At 45.2% G+C, this 16723-nt stretch overlaps 1 protein-coding gene across 10 annotated transcripts in view; it reads right to left on the reverse strand.

The window, feature by feature from the left end:
- fbrsl1 (fibrosin-like 1) overlaps positions 1-16723 on the reverse strand; it is a 380812-nt gene that overhangs the window by 25578 nt on the left and 338511 nt on the right. For all 10 annotated transcript variants that reach the window (XM_080433944.1, XM_080433942.1, XM_080433947.1 and 7 more), the window contains one exon: positions 1849-2401. In XM_080433944.1, the coding sequence (XP_080290070.1) occupies positions 1849-2401 (553 nt within the window). The remainder of the gene's footprint in view (positions 1-1848; positions 2402-16723) is intronic.

Here is a 16723-nt window from a genome sequence, read left to right on the forward strand (position 1 = left end):
ACTGTATCAACCATTTCTGTATTAGCCCTGAAAATATCCATCATAAATAACTTGTGTATTAGCTTGTGTATAAACGTGCAAAGTACATATGCATGTATTGTTAAGTACACATTTCTACTGGAACATCTTCCTAATACACGACACAGTGTACTCTACAGTACAAGGATGTGATGCAAGTGTAAGAAAATCATATTGATACACATCAGCATTGCATTGTTACACACATGTATGTAGTTGTTTGTTAAATGCTAAAACAATACTATTACCGGTAGGTATTAAAATACTTTTAATTACCTTAAAGGGATAGTTCACCCAAAAAAAAATCTTTTTTTGAAAACCGGACCGGTAGGCAGCGGTTCCGGTAGGAGATACAAAGGAGACTCTTTTGTTTTGATGACCGCTGCCGGTCATCAAATTTTTGGCTTAGAATGCGACAAAAACAAAAAAAAAATATCCATGAATTCAAGTCTCTATGGGGTGACTAATCGATAGAAAAAAAGCCATTTTGGGGGTGAACTATCCCTTTAACACACTGTGTGCCAGAGGTTTATTAAAATATTGTACGTTCAGTGCCTGCTATTCTTCCATCCACTTATGTTGATACGTTTCGTGCTGTAGAAGCCCCGACGCGGAAGTGCATGTAAACAAAGCGTGCGTGCGAGACGGCAGAGGGTCCCGACTAACGCCTGGAACAATAATATTTCTAACGCGATCCTCCATTGCAGAGTGATCGCCGATCGAAAACGGCTCACTTCCACCACGTTAAAAAGAAATGGAGATATTAAGCTTTTAGTCAAGGAGTTAACATTGGAGAGGCCGACCGGAAGGATTTTTGACATGGATCCACATCCGGCCTCTCCTTCTCAGAGAGGTTAGAGCGCCCCACGTGGGCCCCACTTATAATTAAAAAAATCACACCCAGTGTGAAGTGAGCGGTGCTATTTATGAGTTATTAATTTCATCATGCATCTCGGTAGCCAATCACAGCACGTCCTGCGAAGTGACCTGCTTACATTCTTTTTTGGGCGGTGAAACCGCCCCTATAAGTGAGATTTGGAAAAATGTACAAATATCTTGGGCAGTGAAACCGGCCCTAAAAGTGAGGTTTGGAAATTTGTACAATTATCCTGCGCTGTGATTGGCCAATCACAATCTATTCAGGACTGTGATTGGCCAGTGTCACATGACACATGTGCATAGCCCTATATAAGCAACCATAACTTAAAAAAAACCAAGTTATTGTTTTTTTTAAGTTATGGTTTTGTCCATCATAAAGTGTGTTTTACAAAAGATAAATGTATTTATCTTTTGTACATGATTGATCGACTCCATTCAGTATTGTGATTAGCTAGCAAGACACATGCTGACACTAAGTGGCTCTTTCAGATCAAAGCATATATATTGGTTGACTCCATTCAGTATTGTGGTTAGCTAGGAAGACACCGCCCACTTCACACAGGGTGTGATTTTTACATTATTATTAATTTCATAATGCGTCTCGCTAGCCAATCACAGCACCTCCTACAAAGCTTAGCCTATGGGCGTGTTTTCCACAGCATGGCGTCACAGCGAAAGACAAATTTTCACGACGGAAAGAAAAACTTTCACCACGGATGGGTCCTAAACCCTCTTATAGGAGCGGTTGCACCGCTCAAAGATGGGTCAAAAATGGTCCGGACCGTTTATGGCACCCCCCGCATGGATTCTCAAAAACGGCCCGGACCGCTTTTGCCACACAATGTGTTAATAGACAGATTAGTATAAGTATACTCGAATAAGGCCATTCATTATAAACTACAGTTGTCGTAAGGGCAACAACCTTTTGTTTGTGGTCTTAGAAACACTTACTTGATGTCGTGGAGGGAGCTGTATTGTAGTGGATGGTGCACTTGGTGGCCAATGACTGGCCGAAGTGCGTGGTGCTGGGAGGGCGGCAGTGGCCGCGACTCCTGGTGTTGATGCGGGTGCGGGTGAGGAGACTGAGGGTGGGGAGACTGAGGGTGAAGGTGAGGGTGAGGGTGGGGGTGGGGGTGGGGATGGGGGTGGGGGTGAGGGTGAGGGTGGGGGTGGGGGTGGGTGTGGGGGTGGTGTTTGTCTGCCCTCAGCAGCGGAGGGGTAGGGACGGAGAGAGGGACGGAGACAGGCTGCTGCTCCCGCTTGACGTGGAGGGGAGGCGGGGTGGGGAGGCGCGCCCTGGGAGGCTCGGCAGAGGGAGGCGGTGCAGCCGCCGCTGCTGGCGCCGGGGAGCCCGTGGGGGCCGAGGCTGGGGTGGGGCTGCTGGGCACCGGTGGCGGAAAGGGCACCTGGCCGTTGATGCTCTGCTCCTGGCTGCGCTGGAGCCCCGAGACTTTGGCTGAGCTGCAAGTCTTGGATTCAGGACTCCTCTCATTCGTTGGCGCAACTGGAGACAAAAAAAAAGCAGATGGCAAACGTCAGAGAAGGAGTCTTGTCTATAAACTCATTTGTTCGCATCGAGGAAATAATGAGAAAAGAAGGTGTCATTGGAAATGCATTTATACTTTTTGGGACACAAGAGAGATAGGAGGGAGGGGTTGCCATGTCAAGTAAATTGTACGTATTTACAGTATATAGTACCAAATCAAAACAAAAGTTATTACATGATACTTTTCATAACAAGATACTTTACTTTACAAGATATAACCATAGAGACTACTGATATATTGTAAATACTGAAACATTTTCACTTCTTTTTCCATAAAAAGGCAAATGTTCTTGTAAGATGAGAAATGTATCAATTATTATTAATTTACCATGATCGCTAACAAAAACAGGATTGTGATTTTAGCCATGATAATGCAGTACTGTGCTCTTTCGGGGCACAAATTAATTATTAGTCATTTCAGATGTGTCAAGCCACTTTCTGGTTTGATTTAACAGGAGCTGATGCTAAAAGGAAAGATAATGGATTTATAATGAACTCCATTTGGAACTGCATGTATCTAGGGGGACAAAGCTTGGTTCTGGTCTGGTGTAACATGCCCCCCCACCACTTTGTACTTCTGCTCCATGTCTTCTGCCCAAGGTTCCTCTCTCTTCTCCCGTCTCCCTAGGTTTCATTAAGTGCTTAATCAGGTCATTTTCATGCTTGACTATAATCAGATGATCCAATTTCTGCCGGCGATCTAGTCGGTATGAATAAATCACAGCTAATTAAAGTTAAATGTCGGGCCCCCATTCAGGGCTTTGCTGAGCACACAATCTGGCATGAAATAATTATGTTTCAATTGTGCTGTGAAGAGAGATCACGGCCCCTCATCGTGGCCTTTCTTGCCACTACGCCTCTCTCTCCTCTCTTCCAGATCTTTCAGGGGATTTGCAAAGCCACAGCAAAAGACTTTGAACTAGGCCACTTCATCTTAAGCAATTCATCAGGGGCCCTTTCAGCCGGGTGAGAAGCTTTTCACGGCCCGGCATTCCACAGAGCAGCCAACGTTTTGGAGCTTAGCTTGTTGCACTTTAATGACTGTAATTACATGACCGCTTGTACCAGACAGATGGAAGTGGCAGAAAAGATCGCTGCATTGCCCAGTGTTTTTCTTTTCTTTCTTTCTTAACAATGAGTCATTAAGTACTTGTACCATTTTTACCATTCCTTGAATATCAGAAAAATAGCCCGCTAGAGAGAGACCTCAGAGACCGCAGGGCTTCCAAGAAATACAGTTTGAGGAAAACGGTAATGATGCAACAATGACCACAACAATACAGACGTTAAGCCACTGAACTTATCAAAAGCTGTCAGCTGTGGAATCGTTTAACTATACAAACATCACTTAATCTTCACGAGGAACACTGATAGCGGATGAGGAAGACACAACTTGTGTCTACAGATTGGGGCCCTCTTATCTGCTCCTAATCAACATTATGTAACAAACTAACCACTTCGTCTTTGCTCTCTTTTCAGCTATTAAAGAATTCACCTAACTTCTTGATTGATAAGACAGGAGCGTTTCATGTTACTATATACATATGTATGTTGTTGCTTCTATTGTGCAATATAATACAATATAATAACATCTACATCTACACCACCATACAGTAACAAAGCAGGATAAATAAAAATGACTTCTACAATGCCACAACTGTATATGGAATTTCTGCAGATTAGCTGTGGGCTAAATACACTAAAGGGGGACTTCCATACTGGCTACCACAACACACAGTACTGATGCAGAGGCAGGATAAAGGGAACGTCTTCAATGGCTTTCTCTGTGTGGTCGGGATACAGATGGACTTCAGTCATAAGGCTTACATCTTCTAGTGCTTTAGCTACAAAAAAAGCACAAACCCCATGTGTGCTCATCCTCAGCACGAACAAAAAAACAAGACGAGTCCAGAGCTGCTATTGAAGGCAGTAAGAGCTTGTGTAACACAGGCTGTGCTAATGGGATACCCAGTCCTTATTAACAGCCAGCTTAATCTGTCAAGGATCCTAACACCAATAAAAAAAAGACCAATAAATGAGGGGGTGCAGAAAGGCTTTTTTCCCCCTTCTTTTTTTTTTAACTCCACTCCCAAATCTCAGCCATCACGTTTTACAGGGGAATTGGGGCTGGCTGAGGTGTCACGATTTTCAAATGAATTCTGAGGTCTGGGCTTATATAGAGCTACAGATTTATAGGTGTCTGGAATACAGATGGAAGAGTCAGGGCTTTGTCTCTGGGAAGGAACAGAGAAAAAGACGATGGGAAGGAGAGGAAATGAGGAACGGAGGGAGGAGGGAGGGAGGGAGGAAAGACAAGAGGAGCGACGAAAGAGATGGGGAGAGTGAGAGAGAGAGGCAAATATCCAGTCAAAATGTCGCCCTGGGCTGATGTTGCCGTGGTAACCTGCTCTCCCAGACACAATGCGAGGCGAGTGATGGTGTTGGTTAGAAGTCTGGTGTTACAGCCCACCACCAGGAAGACAGACACAGAAAGCCTTCTCATGCTCATTGCTCACAGTGGAAGCCGGGCAACAGCAAGGCAGCAGGGAAACTTAATGATGATTCTAATGGGCTCTAATGGGGACAGACCCTGACCCAATACATCATTAAAATCTACTCCAACAGCTAAGACATATACACACAAACACACAGTTGCAAAAAATACATACACACCTGCATACTGTATGTGTGTGCACAGGATGGCATATGCCCACACACAGGTGAATTGATACAGATACACACACATACAATACAGACGCATGGTTACAGCACTCATGCGCGTGCACGCGCAGACACACATAAAGAAATATGAAACAAACAAATGCAAAGATGCCCTGAATATACTGACTACATGCAAAACAAAACGCAACACACGCGTAAACACGCTTACACATGTTCATTTTAATGAGGGCCAGCAGAGTGTGAATAGAACCTAACCAGATCCATTGCGGTACGATTACATAATACTCAATTATCCCCTTGGCCTCAGCACTGGTGACAAGATGCTATCACGGCTGGCTCTTGGTACACAGAGTGTGGACCGGATCATGATAAGGCTTAAAATACAAAGACAATGAACGTGCAGGAAAAAAAAAACCTGATTGAGTGAGTCAAACCAGGTCCTAACAGGCTTACTTATTTACATGTTAGAGTTCTCTGTTGTGTCAGTGATTTTATAGCATCGGTCGTTTTGAGTGTAAACAACACAGAGCAAGATGACAGGAGCAATTCTCTGGCACATTGTCATCTCAGGGCAATATGTATATTAAATCTTTACTCATTCGATGTCCCCTCTCAGGATATTAAAAAAAAGAACTGTCAGCCAGAGTTTCAAGCACTTGGAAGAAACCTTCACAGTCTGTGTGTGTGCGCAATATTCTATTCTCCTTTCTCCCCTGGGACTTGGAACACACAAACCTCCGGCCCGTGAGGGGGGGGGGGGGTGGACCATAGGTGAGCCATAAGATATAAGCAGTCCTACGAGACCAAAGCTGTGTGAATGGCTGCATCACCCCCCCGCCCTAAAATGAAAAGAGTACATAGCCCTGTAAATCTGAGCAGATGGTGTGAGTGAGTCAGGCAGGTTGGAGGACAGCCCGGTGGTAGAGTGACCCCCCCCCTCAACACACACACACACACACACACACACACACTCCTGTATGCTGGATTACTGCACTGGGGGGGGCAGGAGGTGGGGCGAGGGGACTCTCTCCCTAGAGAGGTGGTGGTGTTGGCAGCCCCCTTGTTCACCAGATGACACTATTGATCTTTCCTGTTGGCCCCTATGTCTGCTTACTCAGGGGATTTCTGTGCTGGGGGGGGGTGGATGGATGGAGGGAGAGCAGGACGGGGGGGGATTGAAAGAGGGAAGAATTATGTCAGGAATGGAAGGAGGAAAGGGATGAAGGGATGGACGGATGACTAGAAGAGAGGGGAGAAGAAATCACCGTATCCACCCTGAGCATGAAGTAAGACTGCTGTGTGATTATAGACTATGGAAGAAGAGGGGGAAATGGATGGAAGGAGAGAGGGAGGAACAGAAGGAGGGAAGGGTGGACAGGAGAGGGAGGGAGGGAGTGAGTGATGGAGGGACTGGGAATGATGGGTATCAGACAGACGGCAGGCCAGGGGAACATGCAGCTGACGACTGAGGTGTCCAGCGGGGACTGTGTGTGTGTGTGTGCGTGCGTGCGCGAGTGTGTGTGTGAACTTGGGAGTCACTGCACAGCTGTTTCTGCCTCTCATATCCTTCACACGTGACCCCTGCCTGTCCCTGTGGAACATCTGGAGAGCTGGCACTGGTCTGCCCCTCTGTACCCCCCTTATGCAGCCAGATGGTTCGGTATGGCTTGGAATGGTGCTGAGACGAGTCGGGGGAGGCTTGGCCCTGCGCTGACTTCTGCTGTCAACGAGGGAGTATTCCATAAACTACTTCGCTGCGCACATTATGTCCAGATTTATTCAAAGAGTATAAACAATATGCAAATATGAAAGAACTGCCCTTTGTTTTTTTTGTTTGTGTTTTTACATAAAACTAACACAAACAAGCCCACTTGTCCACCCTCCCTCCTGCATGAGTGAAAGAAATGAATGAATAAATAAATAAATAAAAAGTTAAAAGAAAGGGGGAAAACAAAACAAAAAACATAATCCAATTAAGTGTCTATCGAAGTCAATACAAGAGAGAAAGGGGTCACAAATTCTATGAAATCCAAGAAAATATTAGATGAAGAAAGGACAATAAATCTTTTAACCAAGATGTTTTGCCAGGGGGTTAGGACTCTTCCAATGAAGTAATATACGACATCTGGCTATGAGTGAAGCAATCACAACTAGGTCAAGCCTGACAACTGGTAAACCTGTCCTCAACAGGAGACACACCAAAAATAGCAATTAAGTGACACAGACCATAGAAAGAGTGCCAGAAAGGGACGTCCAAAAACAGGAATGTTTTGGGCAACAAAAAGAAAGTCTGTGTCTGGTCTGCCAAAGAGAAAAACACCTGATACAAGAGCAATCTGTATGAAACAGTTTACTCAGCTTGGCCCTAGTGTAATCGATCCTGTGAACCACTTTAAACTGAATAAAACTCAACTGTACGAGCAGTACACAAGCATAAGTAGAGCTGATCCTGTGTTATTGGGGCAAAAGTAAAGTAATTGTTTAGATGTAGTGAGCAATGAAGGTGTTTTTTTGAGTAAGGCCTTTGTTGTCACGTATGGTTTATTGGCATGTAGTAAATGATGTGTCGGGTCACGTGGTATAAAGACATTTGGGAATCCCTGGCGTATGTTAAGGGAATAAAGTGGTCAAAGATACACTTGGGGCAGCACTTCTGGGAAGGGGGAAGGGAGGCGGGGGGGTCCCTTTGTTTTTTGCTTAAGTTTGAGTGTATTCTTTTCATGTTACCTGTCTATTTTGTGTACTGTATATGTCTGTTTGTTTTTGGAAAAAAAGGAAGCAATCCATGTATATGAACAGAAATGTATAATCCTACCCTGTGCTTCACAATAAAAAAAGATTTGAAACAAAGATACACTTTTCACGCACGCACACGCACACACACACACACACACACACACAGGCTGCCAACTTTCCTCGGAAATGATTTCGAATATTGGTCTTAAAAATGTGCAGATATTCGAATATATTCAAATATTATTATTATCATTATAAAAAAACATATTATTATTATTATAATTTTTTGTTGTTGTTGACAGAAACAGTTACAAAAAACAATGTATCGAGTGCTCGGATCCAATAAAACATATATTTTGTTTGTTTTTATAACTTCATACATTGTTTTTTGTATTGTCCCTGTCAAATAAACATTATTTAATAATAAAAAATATGTTTTTAATTCGAATATTAATTTTCGTATTCGAATATACATATTTTCCCAATATTCGAATATCGAATATTCGTTTGACAGCCCTAACACACACACACACACACACACACAGAGAGAGATGCAATTCACGTAAGTAGACGCTGAACAAATCAAATAAAACAGCACAATTGGTCAGCAAGTAAAGAAAGTTAAGTGAAGAAAAATAAAGTGTTGCCCTATGCCTCCCATGCCTACAGTCTGTTTGTACAACAGACCGCGGTAAGAAGTGAAGTTCTGTCCGTGACGTGTTGGTAATTGTTCCTTAAACAGATCGCATCACAGACGCAGAGAGACCGTGGCCGACAGCACAACAGAGCAAAAACGATTGGTTTTAAAGTTATGTGCTGTCCATGTCGCCGACACTGAGTGGCCGTGGCCGACAGTATGCTGGACACAGCCAGGAGGTTATTGAGAGTGGAGGATATAAGTGCTGAAGAGCTGGACATTTGGGTGGGCACTGTAAATAATTTGCACTGAGAAGATAATACAAACTGCGTTATTACTCCCGACCTGTGGGATGCAGCAATGTGCCGTAAGGAATCCAGTCTACCGGGCGGAAACTAGTGGGCGCAGTGGGGTGGGCATAGCGGGCAAAAATGTGACGCAATACTGAACATTCATACAAATTGTACAACATGTAAGTACATTCAAGGTGTTGAAAGCAGCTTAGGTCCTTGCCAGAGTACAGAGCAATACTTGTGTGGACCCGGTTGGATTACTGGTGTGCTGTGAGACCCGGCACAAAGCCCTCACAACGCTGAGTGGCACTCCAAGGCCCTTTCCATGGGTTCTAATAGTAGGTTGAGGCTATGATGTTTTACACTGATGTATGTTTGGCTCCAGTACAGCTACAGCTACTGAAAAAGAAACTCTTTTGGGAGAATGCATCGTCCATGCATGCTTGCACTTCAAAATGGCCTGGTGGAGTTTGTTTTGGTGGCTGACATGCAAAACAGTGGCTTTTGAAATGCCCTGCCATCGCTTTTAATCCAGTGTTTTATATGGGTCCTTTGTTAAACAATTCAAGTCTGGCAGACACACCTGGTGGCCACATATGATGAAGCTAGAAAATGTTAGGGGTACTTTGATGTGAGACGTGAGAGAGAGCCTTTCTATGCTTCTTCCTAGAGTGTCCCTGTCCATTCATCCTGTGACTAAAAAAACAACAACTATTAGATCTTAGGTTGTGCATGCACGTGTATGCAAATGCAGGCATCCTATGAATCACCTGCCTGCTGCCAAAATAGACAACCAGTATTCAACAGAGATAGAACCTGTATGCAAATAGCTTCTTTTCAGATTAGATATGAGGGTATGCAAATTCTTAACCCCAACGTGTGTGTGTGTGTGTGTGTGTGTGTGTGTGTGTGTGTGTGTGTGTGTGTGTGTGTGTGTGTGTGTGTGTGTGTGTGTGTGTGTGTGTGTGTGTGTGTGTGTACATGTCCAAGTATAGTATGTGTGTGCATGTGTGGGGAATAATCAAGAGGCTATGAAAATCACAAAAAAAGCCACTGGCCACATTCATTTACAAGGCAAACACCTCCAGTTCTCTCACTTCACTGCTTCATGTGACAGTGTAAACAATCTGGGAGCAGCTGAGCAGCAAACAAAACAACAACATGTGAGCAGATAGATGTTGAACTGAAATGGTGTTTCTTCAAATAAAGATGTTAGGGTGTGAGGAGGTAAAGCCATCATTTGCTACACTTCGATCTGGCTCTGTGTTCAGTGACGGCTGACAGGGATATTTTCCTTCTCTTTATATTGTAAAGGTTTTTTCCTTAGAGGCATCTCTGATGAGAATGATTGCCAAAGAGCGGGCAAAAAGCAACACTTGGGCATTAAATGGATTCTAACCCATCACATTATAACCATGTCTATTGGCTATGTGCACACATATATTCCATCTGTTCTTGATGATAAATGAACTGAATTTATATAGCGTTTTGTTCTAGTCTTCCAACCACTCAAAGTGGTTTAAAATGCAGTGTCTCATATTCACGGCAGAGGCAGCCGTATAAGACAGCAACCTGCTCGTTTAGTTGGGAGCAGTTTGAGGTTCAGCGTCTTGCTCAAGGACAATTTGCTCAACGATGCCAGGAAGAGCCGGAAATGGAACCTGCCTAAAACAGCTTCTCTACCGATGGCTGAGAGTCCCAGAGACTGGGTTACCTTATTTTGTGTCTCTCTCTTCTGTTAAACTGATGTCACGTGTGGCTGTGGGAAATGGTGAACAGATACCGCTAGATGACAGGATGGCTATGGAAACCGACGTCGTTGCTGCGTGGTATTTGGTCTTTTGAAACGACAACTAGTTCATTTCCCTCTAAATGATCTTGGATGCCTGGGAAACAGAAGGAGCCTAAAGTGTTGGCCAATCGTCACTCTAATAATAAAATCACAAGAGGAAATATGCAATGCATGGCTTTCTGCTTGTTGTTATTTAATCTGCGTCAAACATTTCCCAAGCTGGTGAGCAAGGGAGAGACAGGCGAGGCACTTTTTCACAAATTGTTCAGTGATGTTAACTGTGCGTGTCTCGTCTGTGTGCGTGTGTGGGATGGGGTGAGGTATCTGGCCAAGATAGCTAGAGAGAGACAGAGCTGCGGGACAGCTGGCGCGTTTCAATTAATTCTCGCTTTCCCTGCGTTTCGCGGTTGACAAAAGGAGTGGATAGCAGGCGCAGAGCGGGGAGCAGGGTGTTAAGCTGTAACACGTTCACAGCCCAGGCCTGGGCAGAAATTGAGAGAAACCTCTAATGTTCATTTTAGATAGCTGGCAACTCAGGCTGTGTGCATGTGGTGAGAAGATGAATCAGTGCTTCCTCAGTTTATCAGGACCTGATTCAAGCCCCAGCCATATGGCGCAAGGACGCATATGCCACCATTCTCTCATGGCAAGTATGTGTCTATTGTGGATAAGCGGTGTGTGTGTGTGTGTGTGTGTGTGTGTGTGTGTATGTGTGTGCATGCGGGATAGAGGGAGAGGGGAATGTTAATGCACTCCGGTGTCATGTCTAGCTCATACATTCATATACAGTTCATGTTTCATTTAACCACTTAAGCCCTAGCCTCGTTCCCAGCCTTTACTCATCTGCAAAGAGAAAAGCCTGGTCACGACCCAATGCAGAGAGTGTCTATAGGGGAGGGACTTACGTTGTACGTATTCCCCCGGAAACTATCTTTTTCGACCAATCACAACACGTAAACGGATTTGTAAAGCATCAACGTCATTTCCTTGTGCGGTACTTCCACCAAATTCCGGCACTTTCGTTTAGACACTCAACCGGCTAGGTCTTGCCCAGCGTGCTTAAGCCCTATTTCAAGAATAGCAAATGTACAAGCTCATAATACGTCGCGTTGTGGCCTGTTGTGAACTTGTAGATCGGCTATTTCAAACTTGTGTTCCTTTTTCTCATAATGACATGTCCAAAATGGGGATGCCACAGTCACACACCTATCTACCTACCTACTGCTGTTGTAAATCTATCAGGACCGCCCCCACAGACTTTCAGTGTTCTTTGGAGAGATGGGGGCCTCTGCTTTTTAACGCCGGGAGGTCGTCTGAGGTCAGTGCCATCAGGCTTTCCAGAATAAATAGGGGGAGGACATCTTGGAGCTTTCAATGGAAAAGCTCAAGTCTAATGACCTTCTCCAACATGGCCCACCCTGTCAGCCTGGAATGTGACCCCCTTTCACTGTCATTGACCCCTCACCGACTTTGCTGACCCTTATGACCCCAGCTAACCCTGAGGTCACTGCGGGCAGACAGCCAACAGGCAAGGAGAAGGGAAGTGAGCGAGGGACGGACGGAGGGAGGGCTATACTTTGAACTTAAAGGATGAATCCTGCGTTGAAAGGGATCTTTTGTTTTTAAATACTAATAAGGGAGCCCTTCAGGACTTATTTGCACTGCCCGCCTGTGCCCGCACGCTGCTAAGGCTTATCGTTTCATTAATTAGCGTGACACGGCAGGCCCGCTGGACTTGAACGCTGCGGCGGCGGCAGCTGTCTCGATTGATTACGGCGGGTGGACGGGGCCCGGCGTAATTACCCAGCCGACTGGAGACAACGACTGCCACTTCTAATAAAACCTCCCTTACTTCCTCCTCCCTCCCCCCCTCCACATCTCAGCACAGCAGAGAAGGAGGCAGGGGAGGAGAGGGGGATGACAGCACCTCCCTACGAGTCCTCCCTCATACCTCAGAGACCTTTTCAGAGTGACTCTGCAGGCCGCAGTGCAGCCCCGCGCAGACTGTGATTCTTTAGAAGCACGTCAGCTTTGCTTAAGGGGCCCCGCAGAACGGTCCCCGCAAACCATCTCCACAATACTGCTTTGTTACCCTGCAGGAGTGCATCCTCTATTTGGGCCCACCAGCTGGTTTACAAGCCACGGAGAGAAAGGAAGGAAAGGAGAGATGTCGGAGAGGAGGGGTGGTAGTGGTGGTGGTGGAGGGGGTTAGACAAACAGAGAGACGTGGAGACAGTTAATGAGACATTTGAGACAGAAAACAGACACAGACAGAATGGGAGATATGGAGCTAGAGAGAGTGAGAAATACATAAACAAAAGTAACAAAGTGAGATTCCTAAAGCAAAAGACATGGAGGAATAAACAGAGAGAGAGAGAGAGACACACACAGGGGAGAGAACAAGAATAATAGACAGAGCGAGAAAGAGAATGAGAGAGCTATACCCACCCACCAGCCAGCTTCAAGCCCTGACAAAGACAGAGAGGTGGGGGCTGAGTGAGGGATTGAGAACTCAAATATGTAAACAGAGATAAGACTATACTCCAGCATGAACCTGCATGCAGCCCGAATACCACTAAAGTGGATATAATATTATCTTTCACTGCCTCGCTGATTACTTCTCAATGGAAGCCAAACGGCTGGGTGAAAATACTTCAACGGATCCTAAGTGCCATGACAGCGGGCTGAAAACGCCTGCATGTTTTTCTTTCCCTCCTCTGTCTCCATTTTCACTTCCACCCCTGCTCCGAAAAAGCAAACCGACAATTGCGGAGAGCTGACAGGTCCTAGCCATTTGCCATACCTCATTCGCTGTTTTGACATACGCAGCCATAGCCATTCAGTTACCATGAAAGGGGGGGTTGGATAAACATCTTTTCCCAGCGTATCGTGTTTCGCTCAAGTGTTTCGCGGGACACAGAAGTTTGTCTGTTTGGATGTCAGGCCTGTGTGGTTTTGACTAAGACGTTGCCCGAGATACACACCTGTTTCATGCAAATACAGACAGACGTTTTCCATAATACTAAAAGGTAAATATACCCTCTGGCAAATGACAAAAAGAAGAGAAAAGAAATGCTGAAGCGGCTAGCATTTCTATGCTGCGTTCATTTATAACTAGCGTCTACTTGAAAGCAGTAGGCTTATCTTTTTTTTAAATCAACCAGCGCCATGGGGTTGGACCATCCATCAACCAGGACATTTTTCTGTCATGTTTACATGGTGTACAGTCCTGTTATTGCCTGTCACAGCCCCTGCTTTCATTGGCTGTGTTTGATCAAGGCTGAGCTACTGTGCTAGTCCATACTGGATAGGGATGCTCCATCCAGCCCTTTGCCAACACAATACAGAGGAAGTCCACACGGGCCAGGTACTTCAATGCATACAAGTGAATTATTCAAACAGAGGATGAACCCGCTAAACAAGTTACAATAACATTACATTTAAGAGGCAGGACTTCTCCAGTCAGTACACCGTGTTAACGTTCTATCATGTCTTCCAAGACATGAATGCTGTTCGTGTACTGTCAGTAGCATAGTGTCCATAAAATATTAATACATAAAAAAGGAAATTAACCGGTGCCCTGGCTACCAGAAGAAACTGGCATTAAAAACCACAACAGAACTTTATGGGATTTAACAGTACAGTTAGTTTGGAATGGTACTGCCTATAGTATAAAGCATGTTTTGGCGGAGGTGCCGGGGCAAGGGAGGTATAGGGTACAATAGCGAGGCCATTTGTCTAAAGATAGCGCGTGAGTGTGTTTTAAAGTGCCCAAGCTTAGGTTTCTCATATGTCTGTGTATGACCCCACCCCCTGAGGAAACAAGCTGTCCTGGTATAGATAGACACACTGATGTAATCAATGCCTGGCTCTATAGGGGGATCATGGCTTTTTAAACCAGACTGGATCTGCTAAGCAGCTCCCGGAGTGGGATACTGCTGGGTAATTAGGCTTGCAGATGGAGGCCCAGCAGCTGTTGATGACCGGGTTTTATAGGGGTGACCGTTTTTCCTCAACAAATGGGCTTGTGCTCAAGAAACGAAGCTACCTTTCGTCAGCCCGCGACACATTACTGTAATAAAGTTAAACGAAATAGAATGCGATCAATAGAAAAGTTACCGTCATCTCCACATTGGAAAATTCGCCTTGGGCATTTCTGTGGTAGTATTAAAAACAAAATGATAAGATAAGAAAACATAAAAGACCCTCCACTACATATCCCAATTCTTCTATTTTCAAAACACGCATTTCTGCTGCCTGTCTGAGCGAGTGATAGATATCTGGAAAGGAAAGGAAATTCAAAATGACTCATGGGACAGTCTGGGCTGCAGAGTCGTGGTGTTTTTTTTTTCTTCTTCATTTCTGTCTTTCTTTCTTTCCTGCAATGAATTAGGTGTCGGGGCTGATGACATACTTAGTGGCCCGAGGTGCAGATGTTTGGAATAGCTCTCATGCAGGGCTTAGCAAGACAAACACACAAAAGCCTCCTCAACAGCCCTGTCTATCTGGAATCCCCCCACGATGTCCCCCTTTCCAACAACACCGGTGCAGAGGAACGCACGAGAATGGCTCTGGAGTGTATCAGACTAGCAAACTTCCCTTGTGCTTTCCTTGTACCCTATCCATCACTCTTGATTTGAGGGGGTGGAGTGGAGGGTGAGGGGATGAAAGAAAGGGAGGGAGAGGTAAAGAGACAGTGAGAGGAGGAGAGGTAGAGAGCAAGATGGAAAGATAGATAGATGGATGTAGGGAGCGGTGCAGAGAGAAGGAAGTTAATAAGGCGGAGAAGACGAGAGAAAGGGAGCAGAGGCCACGGAGTTGTGTCAGGAGAACTAATGGAGACAAGGCCCAGATCCTGACCCGCTGCCTCCAAGCTCAGCCATGTCTGCTCTCATCTTCTCCAGCCCCTAGTGTGTCACACACACACACACACACACACACACACACACACACACACACACACACACAGCTGACAGTGCTTGACTAAGGGACCAATCCACTGAGCACCCGAGTGGACGGGGAACATTTACAAGAGCCTGTGAGCTTCTGGCTGCATTTCACTCTGGCACTCTAAGTGCAGCGAAGAATTGATTTGTTTGGAGTGTAAAGGCAGTTGTGACAGTTGGAGAAGGGTGTGTGTGTGTGTGTGTGTGTGTGTGTATGGGTGTAGGGAGGAGGGTACAGTGAAAAATAGGAGACAAGAAATTGGACTCTGAAGCCAGCCAAATCATTCACAAGAACAAACAAAACTATGCTCTGAAAAACGCCTTGGTCCTTGAAAGTGTCGTTACAAGTTAGTTGTTTTCGGACAGACTCCGTATTTCAGCTTCCTCACGACGAAAGAAAGTGAAACAGTGAGAAGAATGAAAATCAAACCTAGCGAACGTCTCTGTTATATATCAATCTGACAACAACAAAAGCGAGGAAATCCAAGGTCGAGAGCTGAGATTGCCCGTGTAGAATTCATGAAAAGAAAAAACTGAAAGCATCTGTTTTAATAATCTGCAGAGAGAAGAAAACAACAACAACACCACAACAAGTGCCCACCCATTCACATTACACACACACACACACACACACACACACACACACACACACACACCTGTCAATTCTGCTAGCACATCCTCCCTGTGTAATAGCAGGATTATTGTCCGTGGCAGAGCAGTGCAAGTGAGAGTCACACTCCAGAATGTCTTTTAAGCGCTGCAAAGTGGCGAGACGCAGATGGCTCATCCTCTCTTGACGACCACGGCCCCTACTACATCTGCTCTGGTGACACCTGCTACCAGGATTAGCCTGATGCTACACTAGGCAGGCAGGCTAATACACTGTGTTACAGCAGATAAGGTGCCTCAGGCTCTTGAGCACTCCCATGCACTTCACAGCCAGCAAGTCAATAGCGGTATCTGTAGTGATTCTAAGAAAATATATATAACATATTGATCTGTTTCTGGAAAATACAGGAAAAGCCTGGTTTGGATGTAATTGGTCAATACGGCTACTAGGAATAGTAATCTGTGTGCAAATACAGGCAGACACAGAGTTGCATGTGCTCACTCACGTGCACTCACACACACACACACACACACACACACACAAATACACAGACACTTCTCCATGGGTCACACAGCACTGGACCT

The sequence above is a fragment of the Gymnoscopelus braueri genome (assembly GCF_963280865.1).
Source record: "Gymnoscopelus braueri genome assembly, chromosome: 7".
Lineage (NCBI taxonomy): Eukaryota > Metazoa > Chordata > Actinopteri > Myctophiformes > Myctophidae > Gymnoscopelus > Gymnoscopelus braueri.